This window comes from Ammospiza caudacuta, chromosome Z, assembly GCF_027887145.1.
Source record: "Ammospiza caudacuta isolate bAmmCau1 chromosome Z, bAmmCau1.pri, whole genome shotgun sequence".
Lineage (NCBI taxonomy): Eukaryota > Metazoa > Chordata > Aves > Passeriformes > Passerellidae > Ammospiza > Ammospiza caudacuta.
The window spans coordinates 1,250,429-1,268,189 of NC_080632.1; the positions used below are offsets into that span (position 1 = coordinate 1,250,429).

Below are 17,761 nucleotides of genomic sequence, written 5' to 3' on the forward strand. Positions count from 1 at the left end.
AGAACCAGTGCAAGGTGCCCCTGCCCACAGCTGGGTTTGGAACATGAGTGGCTTTAAGGTACCTTCCAACCCATTCTATGCTGCTCTGTTTTAAACTCTGCATTTAGGAATGCTAAAACTGGAAATTTAACTAAAAGGCAAATAAAATCCTGTGAAATCAATAGTTTACATTCTGTTTAAAAACTCCAAACACCTCAATGAACACATACTCCCAAACTTCCCTCTGGCCTCTGCTCATTTGCTTACTAACACCAGCATTGTCCACATGGATCAAATAAATGGTCTGCAAAAACACAAATGTAGCATCTCTCAAATTGTTTAGCTGCCTTAAAATATCAGTGAAGAGCAGGATGGAAATGGTCCTGAGTACCTGAAGAGCAGCAGTTGCACCTGCAAGACTGGATGTGGAAACCTGAAAGTCTCTGAATTCTATGACCTGTGGAAGATTTAACTGACTGTAACTGAGTTTGTAAGAGCCTTGTGTAAAGCTGTGGCTGCTGACATTATCTATATCCACTAACATCAGACCCAAAGGTAATTATTTATTATGATCCTATCCAGTCTTTCAGTTGCTCAGTTGCTATGTCAGGGTGAGAGAGGGCTCCAGAACCAGGGACAAAGAGCAGGTCATGCTGATATCCATGACTGGCCATATGAAGAAACTAACATATGATGTGGATTAAAAAGGTCTAAAAATTACTCAGAAAATGTCCCAAATGACTTTATTTTTTTATCACAGTAGCTAAGTGCCTTCCTCACGCTTTATGTCCAGGATGTTATAGATGGGAAAATTGGAAAAGTATGAGGTATTTCCAGACTCAGGCTGGGGCTGGTTGGGCACTTCAAACATGTATCAACAAATGCATCTCACCTCTATGCAATCTAGTATGGTTTCATTACTTCTAGTGCCCAAAGTAGCTTTTTGGGTTACACTATTTGGAGTTAAAAAGTCCTGTATGGTAGAATTCTTGTGTCCCACACATTCAATTGTTGCTCCTAATGAACCAAGAGCAGGTTCAGTTTCTGTTTCACACAGTTACTTCCAGAGTCCCTCTGCAGCTCAAATTGAGAGAAGATGCAGACAAAATGTTTATGAACTTAAAGCTACATTCAAACACACACAGACCAGTGGAAGAAACTGAGGCACATGCTAACTCTACATAAATACCGACTTTTCAAATTTCACTTTTGACAGTGCAAACAATTTCCATTGAAAATGAAAAAACCTACAAACAAAACCCCAAAACCTCATTTATTTGATAACAACAGTTGTGTACAACCCCACCACTGTGGCATTTTTCTGGACAGTCAGCACTGTAGTGACCCATCATTCCTTACCTAAACTGAAGTATTAAAGTACAACTGCAGAGAGATATAAGACAAATTCAGCTACTGCCTGCAGAACCTCTGCCTCTGTAGAGCAGGCATGAAGTGCCACAGGTTGCTAATTAACATCAGTGCTAATGGTCCACCTGCATGAGAAAACCTCATTTTACAAAGAGCAGAGTTTTACCACATACTGTCTGAGAAACAATTCTCCTGTATTTTTCTACCTCCACATGCTACACTAGGCTACACTACCAGACTGCATTATTTTTTTAAAATAAAATATACTCCTTTTCTTCTATAAAAAATAAATGTCTCAAAAATCATGTTAGAGGTCAGCAGTGCCAACCAAAATCGACTCCTGTTGTTGTTTCTTCATTCCCAGCACATTTCCCTCCTGGACCGTGACATTCCCCTGCTCTGACAGGAACAAACTGCAGCAGCAATGATCCCACCTTGCTTACATCCCTGTGAGTGCTCAGTACCCACCCAAAACACGAGTGCAAGAGGGAAGAAATGACTTTAAATTATCTGTGACCCCTGAGTTCTGCAAGCAGAGCTGGCAGGCGCTGGCTGTCAGCAGCTTCAGCTCAGCCCAACCCAAACAACTCCTGAAAGCAACAACAGGATCGTTCCAGGGTGACCTTCCAGATACATTTTGGGCGAAAGGAATTAAAATGTTACGAGGCCTTTGTGGAGCAGAGTCTCAGTGCACTAAATATAGACACAAGCACCTCTCTCCTGCTCTGCCCATGTGGACTGACTGGAGAACAAACTGTCTGCTGCCATAATCTGGGAGTGAGGGGCAGGTCTCAGCTCCACAGAGTGAGGGTTGCCAGCTCTCAGACCCACACAGATGAGCCTGTTCTCTGTGGTTTGTCTTACCCTGGGATCACAGAACTGCAGAAGAGGATGGAGAAGGAGCCTGTCCAGGTAAAGGTCTAGCAGAAGAGCAGCACCCATGTAGGAAGGAGGAGGTTTTCACCGTGAGTTTCCCTTTCTCGCCTGTGATTTCACCTGCCTTTCACAGCGGCAGATGATGCCCCTCCGTTTTCGAGTTTCACACATGCAGGCTCTGTCTGCCAGCACATTTCCTTGTCCCGGGGCGAGCTGACCTTGGTGAGGCTGAGCTCTGAGGAAGGTTTCAGAGCCTGGCACCAAGCGCTGCCTGACAACACCCACAGCAGCAGCAGGGCTATCTGCACTCACAGCCTCACACTGCCATGGGACCCTCTGCACTCTGGCTTAGCTCCCCTTGCTGGGACTGCTCCCACACACATCAATGCACCCACTACCACACCTGATTTCCAATCTTAAGCATTCTTAAGCACACAGCTACAGCAAGAATTAATAATGTCTTGGAAAATGTTCCTTTTCACTCTCAGGCCTTGTAAAAAGAGCAGGATGATGTTGTGGCTTCAAGTTAGACTCAAGACAGATACTGGCATACAATGAGACTTTACCTGCACTCAGCTTTCTATCAGATTGTCTTTCTTACAACTTCAAAGATCTGGAGTGGCTAGAAGTCTATTCACACTTCTAAAAACAAAACTCCCACATCCTCCTTCTGCAAAACCTTTAAAATAGTTACTCTCTCCTCTGTACTTCACACACTTGTCCCACCTGTGCCCCTTCCCCATGTTAGTAGTCATCACAGACAATAACAAAAAAAGTTAATTCCTCTGACATCACAACTGAAGTGGGAGGCTGAAGTAATTTTTTTTTTTTTTTAAAAAGCGAAATATTGATATAATCTACAAATTAAGACCAAAATTATGTACAAAAGAGCCTACCTAACCAGCTGCTCAAAGCACTAAAAGCAGAAATAAATTAATTAATGAGTTCTGCCAGCTCCCGAGAATTTTGTGACTGGCAGCAGCCAGATATTTTCCACTTCACTTCCAAGTGTCTTTTCATTCATGTGTTACAAATCAAGCCTCAGTTTGCCAGTGTGGAGGGAAACCACTGAGTTTTGGTGAGGAGGAGATGTAAGCCCAGCCTGGGAGCAGTGCAGCCTCAGGTCACAAACACCACACTGGGCGTGCACTGAAATGTCATTTCTTCCACCATCATATGCTGTGCTGTTACTGCCCAAAGTGCTAAATGGGTGTTCAGCTCCACGTAGCACAGACCTGAACAGAAGCAGCACATGGTCTAAATCCCTGACTTAGCTTTTCTAGGCAGTGGTGTTGAGGTCTTCAAGGTGCAGGGCAATGCTCAGTGAGATGTTCTGCATTGCCCAGGCTGAATTCCCACAAAAGCTCAGGAATCTGGTCTGTGGCTTTAGCACAGAGCTGAACACAACCAACAACATTCTGACTTTAAAATCTCCATGGAATGGTACGTATATTATCATAAGAAATTATTTAAATATTGTACTCAAGCATTTTTTGATCTCTGCTAAAAACCTGGCACCGTTTCTTGTTCTGTGTGCTGTACGACTTCATAAATTAAATACTCATCAGTCAGGTCCCTTCCTTTCCACCTGTCCACTTCTGTTTAAAAAAAAAAACTCTCAAATATTGCACCACACAGTGAGACATAGTTCAGAACAGGACCTTTTCTACAGACTTGCAAACAGTATTACAGAGGATTTTCTATCCTAAAATTCCTGTAATCATAATTTTTTTTCTGAATACCTGAAAAAACCCCGGTGGTACTGGACCTACTGGCATGCCATCTCCTGGGGGAATGTTTCCTAGCACTGGGCTGGGAGCTGCTGCAGCACTCTGAAAAGAACAAAGGGAGAATAAACCTTTGTCATTGCATGGTAGGCATTAAACTCCCCCCAAAAAAACCCCAAACCTGACCAAAGTGCAGAAAATAATTATCTGGATATGTCATTATGCCATTGTTTCATCTAAAGGTAAATTAAAATTGTTTAGCCTTTTGTCTATACGAGTACCATGATCTGTTGAAATAACAAATGTATTTTGAGGGGAATGGTGCTAGATATTGCACAGGCCAATTAGGCAAAGCTTGACTGAATTTTAAAAAATGTTGTATCTGAGTGTCTCTACATGCACCAATGTGAATGTAAGTTGCATACTTCTTGTCTCTGCATATGAACAGTCTCACACATGCACAAGGATATATACAGAGCATAGAAAAAGTTATTTATGCATTTTATCAGCAATTTCTAAGCACTTTAAAGATAATTTCAGCAGCCTGTAATATTTTTTAAGAACAACAACAAGCTTCAAAACAGGGCTGTTATAAACAGTACAAGAAGGGATGCTCATGATTCTGCTGGTAATGCTCAAGATTTTACCAACCCCAAAAATAACCACCATGACAAATTAGAAGAATTCAGGTTATGTTTTTGGAAGGGAAAAGAAAAAAGGGATTTCTAAGGAGTGAATCAGAGGATGAAATTAGTTACCTTTGCAAATCCTTCAGCTGGAATAAGCGAGTAAAGAATATTGCTCCTGGCAATTTTCATGCAGGAGATTGTCACAGAAAAGAGAAGCCAAACTGTTTCTGTTGTCATGTGCTGGAACCTCAATTACTTTTAATTTCTAACATTCTTCCTTCCTACAATGTGTTTCTGTACGGCATGAGGCTGAATCACCTATAAATGCTCAAAATCTTGAGTGAAAGTACTGGAGCACACAGAATGCTCCCAGAGCCACTGGCAGGTTACTAATGACCTGCCAAAGCCTGCCCTGCAAAACACACAGATATTAAATTATCACTCCATTTATTGTGCATGCACACTCGATACCCTGAAGATGCAGATCTGGAAATTGCATTTCCAGGTGTTTGGCACAATACCTAAGAAAGGAAAGAATTCTGCTGGAAAGATCTGAAGACTGGCACAAAAGGAGGGATGACCTTTTCCAACCAAGCAGAAAGGAAACATTCAGTTAATCACCACAGATTTCTTCATGGCTTAAGCTGTGTTTTAAAGTTCTGAACAACTAGCAGTAACATATTTAGCATCCAAGCTGAATGTGCTTTGGAAAAGTCTGGAATGTATCACTGAAACATAAAGTTTGCAAAAGATGCTGGATTTCAAAATGAGTGCAAGGCTTTTCTTCATGAAGAAATCATCTAATAAAGGGTATTGTCTATGCAAGGATCAGTGCTGAAACACTGTAGAACTGCAGCTGACAGGGAAAGCCAGCCAGGTGAGCTGGATGCAGCAAATCCTTTGGAATTATAACCACAAATCATGCAGGGAGAGGCCACCACAAAGCAGCCAGAGAAACTGTGGCCAAAAAACGTGGTGTTCTGCCAGTCACTGCCATTCATGTCAAATAATTATTTTTGTATCATTTCCATTTCCAAAGGGAAACAGGAAAAAAGCTGTTGGTTTGTTGCTGTTTGAGGGTTTTTTAAGGAAATATGATCTCTTTAAGCATCAATGTGCAATAAACCCATTGAGAGGCACAGTCTGAGTGGAGCATGCTGGATGCATAATACAGGTACAGGTTTTCTGGATGAAGGATGACAACAGCAGCACTGATGGAGAAAATCAATGATGTTAAAAGCTGAGCATCTCCAAAAGGCCCAAAGAGCCTGAGCTGCAACCAAGGAGGAGCAGCCCATTAAAGGGGCACTGCTGGGCTTCACTGCAGCACCATCATCCATCCCCCAGTGCCCTCACTGGGCATGGCAGGTGCCACTGGCCATGGGATGTGTCCCCTGCCAGGTCCTTGGGGTGACAGGGGAGGGAACAGCCCCTTGGGATGAAGAGCTCCTCAGGGATACAGCACCCTGCTGCTGACAGTTCATGCTCTTTTCCACTTTGAAAATTATTCCTCAAAAACCCCCAGCAAATTTAGTTAAAAAATAGAGGGGAAGGGAGAAATAATGACTATTCCAGAACAAAGGGAGAAAAGGATTGAAGTTATAACTGTTAGCCATTTGCTGGCTAAAAAGGCTTTGTAAGAAATATACCTAAAAATAACATTTTCATAATTGTCTCAGAGAGGTGGGGTTTTTCCCCTGTTTCTGCATCTCCCCTGGCAGTGACACCAGAGGAACCCAGCCCCGTTGCTGGTGAATCACCAGGAGCTGGCAGCGAGGGACGCGATGTGCTGGGTTTGACTTTCAGTGGGTTTTCAGTGGATTCAGTGGAGTTTCAGTGCAAACCCCCTGCCCTGCCCCTGCGAGAGGAGTGAGGGAGGGAGGATTCAGAGTCTGCGTGGCCACAGCAGCAGGGCAGAGCTGCAGTGCCATAACCCCCAGAATTCTGCAGTTACACTCTCAGGTGTCACAGAAACCTCCATTCCTACCCTTCATTATAAAATGCACTGGCTTTTTTTTTCTGTTTTCATGTTTGTTTGGGATTTTCTTCCCTGATGGGCAATGAAGTCCCAAAGCCAGAAATAAAGTATTTTCAGTGTTTTGGGTATATTACATTTTCTAGCTTGTGCTAAATAATGAATCTTTTAAGAACTTCTACCAGGTAGATCAATAAACAAACCTGCAACTGCTGCATGGAAATATTCTTATTTATTCTATCCTGATGAATTATTCATTCTTTTTCCACAGTCCCATAGCAAACCATGGCCTCCTTCTGCATGCCTTACAAGTTGTTCATCATTTATACTTCCATTAGTTTGACATTTTAAATATTTGCAAATTGCTTTCCCTGCTTTTCATAAAAAGATGAAATCAGAAAATTTAGATGGTATAAACTCCTTGTACCGTAGCTAACCTCCTTAAAAATGGAAATCTCTATTTGCTTTTGCAGCTAAAATAATGAATTTATACTAATGAATGTATAATAATTTACAATTATTAATTAAATCTATGTACTTGACTGAAAGTTATTATGGTCATTCCTTCTCTACCCAAGTTACTCTTGGCAATGCAAAAATAGATTATTATAGTAACAAATAAAACTAGCTATGGTTTAGGATGGATTTTATAATAAAGAAATCCCAAAGTAAATAAAATGTAAAGTAAAATCATTTAGCTATTCCACTAGTATAGTATCTGAAGTATAAAAATCCAGAGATAAACCTGCAATGCTCATTTTTTGAGGCCATCCCAAAAAGTAGCTGATGGGGTAAGCTTACAAAGAATTTCACTTGAAACCAAAAAATGGTACAAAGAAATTACTTGACTTTATAAAAATCCTCACCTGGCTCTTTCCTTCACCAAGACATTCAATTTCAGGTATTTTGCTTACACTAAAACTTCCTTATTTCAATCCAAAGTTTACCACATTACTAAATTTGTCCCCTCAGGGGAAAGTTCTATTTTTAAGAAGTCTCACTGATGGGAAATGATGTAACCAACTGGATGATGGAGGGGAGGAGCTGGACCCTACAAATAAAAGTGTTAATTCCCTCATCCCCTCTCCCTCCTCCATGTCAGCCCTAAATCTACTCGTATCATTTAGGAACACAATATTTTCATATATTCATACAAGCAACCAAAGCATGGCATCTCCAGACAAAGACATTCTGCCATGGATGGTACAGACACAATCAGCTGAACTAGAGCAGAAATCTCTAGATTTCTGAGATCAACATCTCAGGATATTTTATACACGCTGGTGTTGGGTTAATGAAACAACTTGAACGGTGAATGTGGAATGCGAAGGACAATGCAGGAAACCACAACCATGTTTGAAATGCTGGTGAGAGCAGCACAGTCAGAAGGAAAAACACAAAATGTCAAAACTTCAACAATTGCTGGTTGGTTTTTTTTTTCTTTTCTCTTTCTCCTTTTCTGGGGGCAGGGGATAAATATCCAGTTCATTAACTTAGAGAACTATGGGAAGTAAGGAATTTAAACTTTTTTTTTTTTTCTGGAAAGATGGATGATGGATGATTACTATTTCCAGTCATATTTACCACCTGTTTAATTTCTGGTCATTGATAGCTTTGAAGTGCAAGGCATACTGCAGCCAGTACCATAAAAAAATACTGAATTTCCTTTCATAAACACTTCAATTTGTAATTTACCAAGTCCTTCTAAGACACCAGCTGGTTCCTGTAAGAGACCTTCCCTATTTGCACCCATCACAAAATAAAGAGGTATTAAAGGAACTAAACTGATTAACCACTAGCAACCTCCTTGCTTTCTCCAAGATGGAACAAAAAACTACTCATCACTCTGAACAACAAAATAAATAAAATTTCAAATACTTTAAATAAGTCTCTGTGCCTTTTACAAAGCCTCTGAACATGTGGCTGCACACCAAGAAGCCAAAACCCCCAGACTGAGCAGCCTTGGTTTACTCAACACAGATTGGAAGGTCATGCCCAAAAAAGGTGGATTCATCACACTGAAAGAGGCAGGTAATTCGAAAGATCTGGATCATGAGACCTAATTAAACCCTGGCGTAGCTCCACTGATATATATTTGTCTGAACTGCTTAATTTCTGTTGTGTAACAGGAAGGCATTCACATGACTGCACAAGTCTGAGAACTGTGACTGTGGAAGGTCATTCCTTACAACTTCTCAGTTTTCCTCCAATCCCAGCTCCCTATGGTTTCATCTGGATTCTGCTATTTTATTTCTCTTCATTCCATCTTATTTATGAGTAACAAAGAATAATAAAAATAATGATGCCATCAATGCAGATGAAAAAAACCCCACATTTATTCCTTTTCTTGGAAACACAAAAAGGATTGCACCAGCAGATGTGGTCATTTAGGGAAGAGCAGATCTGTTGATAATAATGATGATGATGATGAAGGTGTCCTCTGAGACTTCACCCATCCTTCTTCCCCGTGAAATAATTCTAGCCCCAAACCCACCTCACTCTAGCAAATATCTGAGGTGGGATCACAGTTTGTATCCCAGTGCCCAGTCTGGGGATTTCATCCTGCTTAGCTGAGACAGAAAAATTTCATTACAGTGCTAAAAACTGGCTACTGGGTTGGAATATAAATTAATTTTGAGCAAAGCTTTGTTATCAATGAATAAAACTACTTCAAATTCCTGTTAAAAGACAGCATTTCCATCCTGTCTCTCAGCTGCTGCTTCTTGGATTATTTAGAACATAACTTCCAGATGAGGTTTTCTCAAAATTATGGTTATAAAGAAAAGGTATTTAAACGAAACCTTCATTATTGCCCAGAAGTTAATAAAATCCATACTATGTATAGGTACCAGCGGACTGTTCACTGACAAAAAGGTGCAAGAGTAATTTGTGTTGCAGATATGGGAAAAAAACCTATGACATTCTTTTGAATTTCTGCCCATTCTTCTGGGTTATTTTTTTTTCCAAAACAGACCTGTACTGAAAGGCAGAATACCCAGCTTTCCCCAGGTGGAGAATCACACAATCACAGCATGAGCCAGGTTGGCAAAGACCTTTGGGACCATCAAGTTCCAGCTGTGACCCAACAGCCCCTCATCAGCTAAACCATGGCACCGAGTGCCACGTCCAGGGCGGTGACTCCACACCTCCCTGGGCAGCCCATCCCAGTAAAGTTCTTCATGAAGATTCAGAAATGATACCTCAAGCAATGCTTTCAGCGCGTTTTCTGTGAGGGTGAGGGCACTCCTTTGAGGTGGAGTCCCAGGTCTGTGCCTGTGTGCAGGGCAAGGGTCCCAGCCCAGGACCCTCCCGAGCTGCAGCAGCACCGTCAGCCCCAGCAGGAACCCCCACGCTGCCAACAACAAAAGGCACTTGAGGACACAAAACGGTGCTGCTGTTGAAGCCTGGAGCCGAGCTGCAGTGATATTTCAACAAAATGACTTCTTTTCCAGAAGTGACACTTACACCCCTCCTCCAGACTCCCTGGAGACCGAGGCAGCTTTGCTCGCAGGCGCAGGATCCCCCGCACGCTCCCCGCGCTGCTCTGCTCCTGCCTGCCCCCGGATCACAGCGAGGGCCCCTGCACACCGGGGTCTGCCCCTGCCTGCCCCAGGAACACGCTCCCCTCCACGGGCAACGCCTCGGCCCCCACACCTTCTGTCTCCAGCCGGGTTTTTAAATTCCAGATATTCCCCGTGCTCGAGACACGCCGCGCTGCACAAAGAGGATGATCGCTGCTCATCCTTCTCTCCTTCTTCCCCAACACACTCTTCCATTTTTTTCCATGCTCTACAGATAATTCATGGTTGGTACAATTGTGCTAATTGGACTAGTATGACAAGACTATCTCATACCCCGACTTCCCCTAGCAATTAAGTGGTTGGCACAGTGTCTTTTAATCATTTAATTAATCTAATTGTTAAACCCACTTTATTTTCCAAAGATTTTAAGATTGCCAGAGTATTGTATCCCAGTTCTTATGGCCCAGCACTCCACACGAGTCAAGTGCTTTTCCATTTTAGGAATATAGTGATTATTAAGATGAAAGTTTTTCTGTATCTCTCTGTCCTTTCCAAGTTATGAAACAAATGAACAAATATGCTGTGAGCTGAAAGACTAAAATTTGATTATGAAATGCAAAGTAGCCTGGTTTGGGGTTATCCTCAGGTCGCCTGGGAGTGATTCAGCAATGCTGGCAATACATGAACAACTTCAGAAAGGAAAATACACCAAAACCCCCTCAGTAATTCCCTCACAATTCAAAATGGATTTTTGTCTCCATATGTAGCTGACTGGAAAAGTCATATGCACAAAAAGATAAATTTTACTTCAGAGGGACCTGAACTGCAAAATTTACTTCATGATGAAAATGTTTTTCTGCTTCTCCAGAGCCTGAAAAATAATTGTTCATTTGCATGTTCTTGTCTGGACCTTCATCTCATGAAATTCCTCTTTAATAACCATTTACTAAGATACCAACCATGGATACGTCTCCACTTTCCAAGAGTGTGCTCCATAAATTATGTCCTAAAATGTGAAAACATGTGACTTCACAACACTGTAATTCTGACAGCCTATTTTCATAAACAAATCTTACTGAAGCATCCATTTTGGGGTTTATTTGAACATTAGCTCCATTATCAATGGAATTAGCGGTACATAACACATAACACAATGCACACTTTAGAGTCTCCAGCCTGAAATTCACGGCTTTAAAACCAGTGGTATTTCTTGGGCGTGCAGGTGCTGATGAATAAATACTTAATTCCCTAAGAAGTACATGTGCATTTGAAGAAAAATAGGACAAATTTAAAACTCATGGAAAGCTAGCCTCTAAAGTATCTCATTTTTCTCATGTTAGCTGAATATCTATCTTTGGATGAATGTAACTTGTTGAGCAGAGAGTTAACACCTCTAAGTGCTAAACCAGAATTAGGCACTGTGCTTATGAAGACCTCACATTTTCCTGCTGGTGATTATTTGCTATAAAGGAGTTATAGGGAGGAGTCAATGAGCAACAAAAGCCCCCCAGCCCACACTAGGGAGTACCAAAATTCAAGGAATTTCCATCCATCCATCCATCCATCCATCCATCCATCCATCCATCCATCCATCCTCCACAAACAGCAGAGGCAGAGCACGGCTCCAAGGATGTGGTTTTTGGATGTGCTTTTGGGAAAAAAAAGAAAAAAAGAAAACCACAAATGAAAAACCAACCAAACAAAAAAATCCCCACAACGACGTTAATTCCCTTTCTTTGGGAATTTGATCCAAGCCTGTGAGTGCCCAGCACACAGCCCAGGGCTGGTGAGGGTTGGGGCAAGGAGAAACAGCCCTGCCAGGAAAAACCTTGGCTCCAAACACGCCCAAACTCACTGGTGCCCAAGTCACACAGCAGAGCAGGTGAACCTGTCTCAGGTGGCTCCTCCTCAGGAACCAATTATTTTACACCCCGTGGTGTGAAAATCCATAGCAATGATAATGAGAGCTTAAATCTTTCAGGGTTAACTACCTCCTACAGCTCTTAAGCACACCTTTAAAAATCTTATTCTTCTGCTTACTTTATTATTATTCTGATTTTTAGGTGGTGCCCACACAGATACTGAAGGGATGGAGATCCATGCACAGCTATTCCACCTGGCTGGTCCATGGACTACTGGGTCACCCACACAGAAAACAGCAACTGACAGTGTATTTTTAAATACATTATGTTATACAAGGAACAAGATTCAAAATTCAGCTGATGCAAGAATGATTGCTGAAACTTCTGCTTCACCATGTAATTCTTCATTGCACTTCATTAAAAAAAAAAAAAAAAAAAGAAAAAAGAGATCAGCTAAACCTAGGAATATGGTATGAAAAATTGCCTTCATAAACAGTTTTATACATGCACAGATTGCATATAGAAACAGACTGGGTTTAAATGAGAATTATGTGTATATGTATCTTCACTAAAAATGCAGATTTTGCAGTGAAGGAACTGTTAAAAGCAAAGCAGGTACAAACCCCCTTGTTTATATAAATAAATCAAGTCACATTACACTGATCCAAACCAAGAGCAAGCCTGTTTTCCCAGGGTCCCTGACTGAGTCTGTGAGTGCAGACCTGTCAGGGTCACCTTCACCTCAGCACTGTGTCCAAGATGGCCTAAAACTCCAGAGATTAATGTGAGCACTTAGTGGTTGCAATAATCCATATTTCACTATATATAAAAAACTGGCTTCCTCCCCAGCTAACACAGAGAGGCTTACAGAAGGAAAAGGATAGATATATCCAGTTTAGCTCTGTTATTTAAAAGAATTATCTACAGGAGAGCAGCAGTCACCCATGCGCCACCTGAACAGCCCCTGGCCCACAATGTCTTTGGAATTAAATTTAAGCTCCAGGTTAAAACATAGCAGAATGAGAACTATGTAATGTACAGGCTGGAAACAAGAGAAAACGAGAACTGAAGTCAATTTGAAGCATTCTCCTCATACTAAACTACGGCAGAGGCATTTTCCAGGAGGAGGAAAAGGTGGCTTTTATTGGGATTGCTCTAAATGGCAGCCAAGGCACAGAACTCTGAAGCTGCCCCATTCCACCATTTCCTCTTCTTCACTTCCATTTCTAAGCCTTCCCATCCCTCAAAACAACTCCAGCCTTTTCACTCTCTGGGAACTGCAGCCCATCACACAAAAATAAGCAGGTTTCTGCAGGCAGAGGGTCCCAGGGGAGGGATATTAATGCTTCCTACAAAAGCTGACAAAACTTAAATGTCAGGTGACAGTGGATAATTGTAGTACTTCATTTAACTGCCTCATCTACCCTAATAGCCTGCACAGAGCAAGCGCTGATGAAAGGGACTGCAGATTCCTGGCATGGTGAAGTTTCTCTCCTGCAATTAACTTAGAGCTGCTCACCTGTATGCTTGATGTCCCTTGTGCCTCCAGCTTCATGTGAAATGAACAGAAAACACTTTTGATTTTCCCTGCAAGTACCACTCCATGGAAGGGACTTTCCAGGACCTGTTTTCCAGAGAGCACCCTTTTTTGTCATTCCTTGTGATTACCATTTGCATGGATATTTTACGAATCAAGATCATACGCATCAGAGGCTGTTCTTACTTTCCATGCACTCAACTTGGTACCTCTTTAAAATGTCTGGAGTATTTCATTCCTACCCAGGTCTATTTCATCTGCTGCATAATTAAAATTTTACCACTCCAGCTTGAAAATCCAAGAGAAAGCTGCAAAGTTTGTATAGAAGAAGGACAATCGAGGTGTTATTTTTTCCCTTAGTGGCCCCAGTTTGTTGCTATTCCTGTATGAACTTGTGTTTGCAGCACACTTTGTGCAATTGTACACACGGCAAAATTCACATTTAGCACAACCACTTCAGATTGGTGAAAGCCTAGCTAGAGCAGACTGCATGAAACAACTTGTAATCTTCAGACTGAAAACCACCCTAAAACACTGCACAATGTGTGAAAAGGTGACAAATATCTGAGTTTAAATATACACAATATGAAGGGTGGAAAGAATTTTTTTCTTCTCAGGCTAAGGTAACACTATCACAAACTGCTATCAGGCACAGGAATGGACTTGCACAGGTTTTTCAATTATTTTTAAAATCCTTCTTTATTCCCAGGACAGTGTGTGCATTTTTAGCATGACAAAGGCACACTTGATAAAGCACTGTAAAAAAACATCAAAAAATCCAAACAGTGTCTTACTACTTTTCTCAGTGTAATTGTTAAATCCTTCTCATCCCAAACAACCCTCAACTCCACCAGTGCCATTACTGTGGTGCTCCTCAAGTACTCAAGTTTTGAGTGTTATTTTGAAGCAGGAAACAAGGATTTAAAATAGAGTTTTTGCTGCAATACAGTAGGCAGCTAAGGCAAAAATACAAGGCAAAATTACAGGAGGCAAGGAAAGGCTGCTTGGTGTTTTCAAATTTTAGCTGTACCATGGTTGACACATGAAGAGAGATATGTGTGGTACCTGCAGGGAGACTTGGGGCACCCCCAATACCCCAAACCTGGCCAGGCCCAACAGGTCCCACCAACGCCTGCAGCTGGGAGAAGGCTTTTGGGGTGACCTTTGGGGGTCTCAGGAGGATGGGAGGATGGGGAAGGTAAATGCAAATGCTCCCATTAGTGCAGTTCTGAGTCACCTCCATCCCCACAATTAAAGAAGAAAGGGCAGAAAGTTCAGAATCTGACTGAAGAGGGCATCTTAAAACTGCCCACAGGTCTCAGAATCCTTGTAACCAGCATTTCACTCCAGAGATGGGAATGTTTTCCACAGGCAACCCTCCCCCATGCACTTTTTAGGCTGTTGCTTTTGGCTGAGGCTGCTGCTACAACAGGAAATAAAAATTATATTACTCAGGAAGGAAGCTAATGAGTTTCCCCTCCCCCCAACGCCATTAGACACTTCCTGAATAAAGGAGAAGCACATTAATATAAAGAACAGCCCTACGTGAGCAACCAGGCGCTCAACAGCTCCGGGATTAAAGCTGAATTCCATCTCTGGATGGACCAGGAATACCAGGTCAGCTGCCCTGAGGCACCCTCTCACTGCCCATCCTGCACTCAAACCACCCAAAATCAGCCACGATTTCATCACTTCCTCTGGGAGAACATGCCAGCAGATAAAACAGCTCCTTGTAAGGAGTGTTTTCCATGTGCTTACTCTCTTCATTTTGCTTTATTGTTCTGAATTTAAGAGGCTGTTTCATAAAACCCCAAATCTGGGCTTTTATTGTTCGGTTTGTTCTGGGAGTTCTTTAGGCTGAGGGATTTCCCAACCTGGGAAATATCCAGAGGCCAAAAAATAAACAAAATACCCAATGCCAGATTCATGGCAGCTTAGTGACTGGCCCTGCTGTGTTATTAACATTCAGCACAATTTAAAGACGCAGCAGCTTCTTCAGTGATCAGGATGTAAATATTTTTGTGTCAATATTAAGACTTGTGTCATCACATTTTGATCACAGTTCATCTGTATTAGGTACTTTGGACTGTAGTTACCTCAATTAATTCTTGGCATGTTGTTTTGTTTTTTTTTAAAATCAAGTTATAGTAAGTAATTTAACTCTTTTGCAACTCTGCAAAAAGGTAAGTGAGGACCATCTGAAATTTAAAAAAAAAATACAGAGGAGGGAAGTTTTGCACCTGTTTTCAGTCTTCACAGGAGCGAACCTTTCCAGCAAAGGAGCACCAAACAAACAAAATAACTGAGTTTAGAGCTATTCAGCATGAGCTTTTTTGACCACCCCAGCATGACCAACACTGACTGCTGCAGCCCTTGGAAAATTGACTTCTTTGCTTTGGCTTATCCTGTTCTTACTCCCTTTCCTTTCCTGGCTAACAAATATTTTGTTTTCTTGCCTTCTTCAGGCTCCTCCCAATTCCTCGATCCACCAGTACTTTTTACCTCTTTTCATTTACTTTAGTTGCTAAGACTTAATGGGAGCCTGGACAAACAAACCACATTTTTGCGTTTTACTGGCACAAATGAATGGGGAATAAAAGTGTCCCACCTGGTAGCCTGTCTCTGCCACAGGCACAAAATGATAAAACTAATGAGAACAGAAAGATTTCCTGCCACAGTTTCTCCAGCTTCTGTACTCTGTAACATCTTCTGTATCAAAACTATGGCTATACTAGAATTATTAGTAGAACTAGAACTGTAATAGAATTATATAGAACTATAATAGAATTATATATTCCAGTAATATACTATTAGCATATTACTAGAACTATAATAGAATTATTTTATGCGCCTATCAGAGAGTTTTAATTTCAGACAAGACCTAACAGTGTAGAAAACAAAGTAACTAAAAGTGTAACTGATATAATTTTACCTTTACACATCCTCTTCCTAGTGTTACAATACATCAAGTGTTTTATTGTGCTTCTATGCTAAAAAAGGACCATTTCCTTATCACACTGAGACATTTGAGAGCGTGTCTGACACTGGATGTTGCCTTTCCACCAGGAGCTGAGACACTTGGATTTTTGTGCTTCGAGGAAATCGAGATGCATCAAGCAGCCACCATGGCACAGGGCATGTGGAGCCTCAGGATTTAATTACAAGATCCTTTTTTCTAAAGAGAAGCCCCACAAAACCATGTTTAGAAGCAACAGGAATGTGTGATTTAACCCATGTGGATTAAATTCCTTTGCTCCTCACTGCGGATGAACGCCGTGTTACCTATGCCCATAAACAATACCTAAAAGGCAAAAAGATGGGGGAAAAAAAAAGAAAATAAAAGAACCCAAAATATTTATTTTTAATTTGTTTACCCATTTAAGAAGCACAGTTATTATTTCCAGCCAGAACTAGCGGCCTTTGGCCACGGTTCTGAACATACCTAGGGAGTGTTGTGAACAAGAAAACAAGTTTAAATTATTAAAGAGGATTTCACCAGGAAGCAGGAGGATGAGCTGGGCAGGGGCCAGCACTACCAGCCAGGTTTTGTCATGGGGACCCTACCTAAGCTGGAGACCTGCACAACACAACTCTTGGACAAAAACAATACATCACTCACAGCAAAATAAAAAGTGCACACGTGCCTGAAACTAAATGTTAGTGAAAGGTTAAATTTCAGCTTGTGTTAATTCCACAGAAGAGCAGCATAACTCTGCAAGGAATTAATGCTAAATGAACCAAAATTCCCCCAAAAAAGAAAAGATGATGATATTTTGAATTGTTTGCCACATTGAAAATGTTACATGCTCTAAATTTGAGCACAAATGTATCAGTTTGAGCGTGTTTTTTCACACTCCTCCCAGAGCCTGTCCTTAATCACCTGCCAAACATGCAACAGTTCCCAGCTTCTCCCAGCACAGCCCCTCTGCAGCTGAGCCTCCTGATACCAGCACACTGTCCCAAGACCAGGCCAAACTGCAAACTCACACAACGTTTACCCACAGCTTTTCTTATCAGTTGCAGCTAAGCAAGAACAAAATCTAACCTTCACACAACCTCCCAAATTGTTGCCCTACGACTCAACTCTTTTCCTTCATTTAGAAGGCAATGAACATTACATTTAGAAATGAAGGCACTAAACCATTCCGTTTCTCTGCTTTGGTTTTATTTATTCGAGAGACTTTTTTCTGATAACTTGTTGTAAACACTGCAAGAGGGACTGAAGATCATTCCAAGATGATCTTGGGTTTTTAAGTAGCACAGGAATTTTTAAACTTCAGCATTCCC

The 17,761-nt window shown here is 41.5% G+C and overlaps 1 protein-coding gene across 4 annotated transcripts in view; it reads right to left on the reverse strand.

Annotated features, from left to right (window-relative positions):
• Positions 1-17,761, reverse strand: part of LOC131571524 (single-stranded DNA-binding protein 2) — a 126,166-nt gene that overhangs the window by 31,024 nt on the left and 77,381 nt on the right. For 2 of the 4 annotated variants that reach the window (XM_058824271.1, XM_058824270.1), the window contains exon 5: positions 3,966-4,055. The exons of the other annotated variants lie outside the window; for them this stretch is intronic. In XM_058824271.1, coding sequence (XP_058680254.1) covers positions 3,966-4,055 — 90 coding nt within the window. The remainder of the gene's footprint in view (positions 1-3,965; positions 4,056-17,761) is intronic. 4 annotated transcript variants of the gene reach the window in all.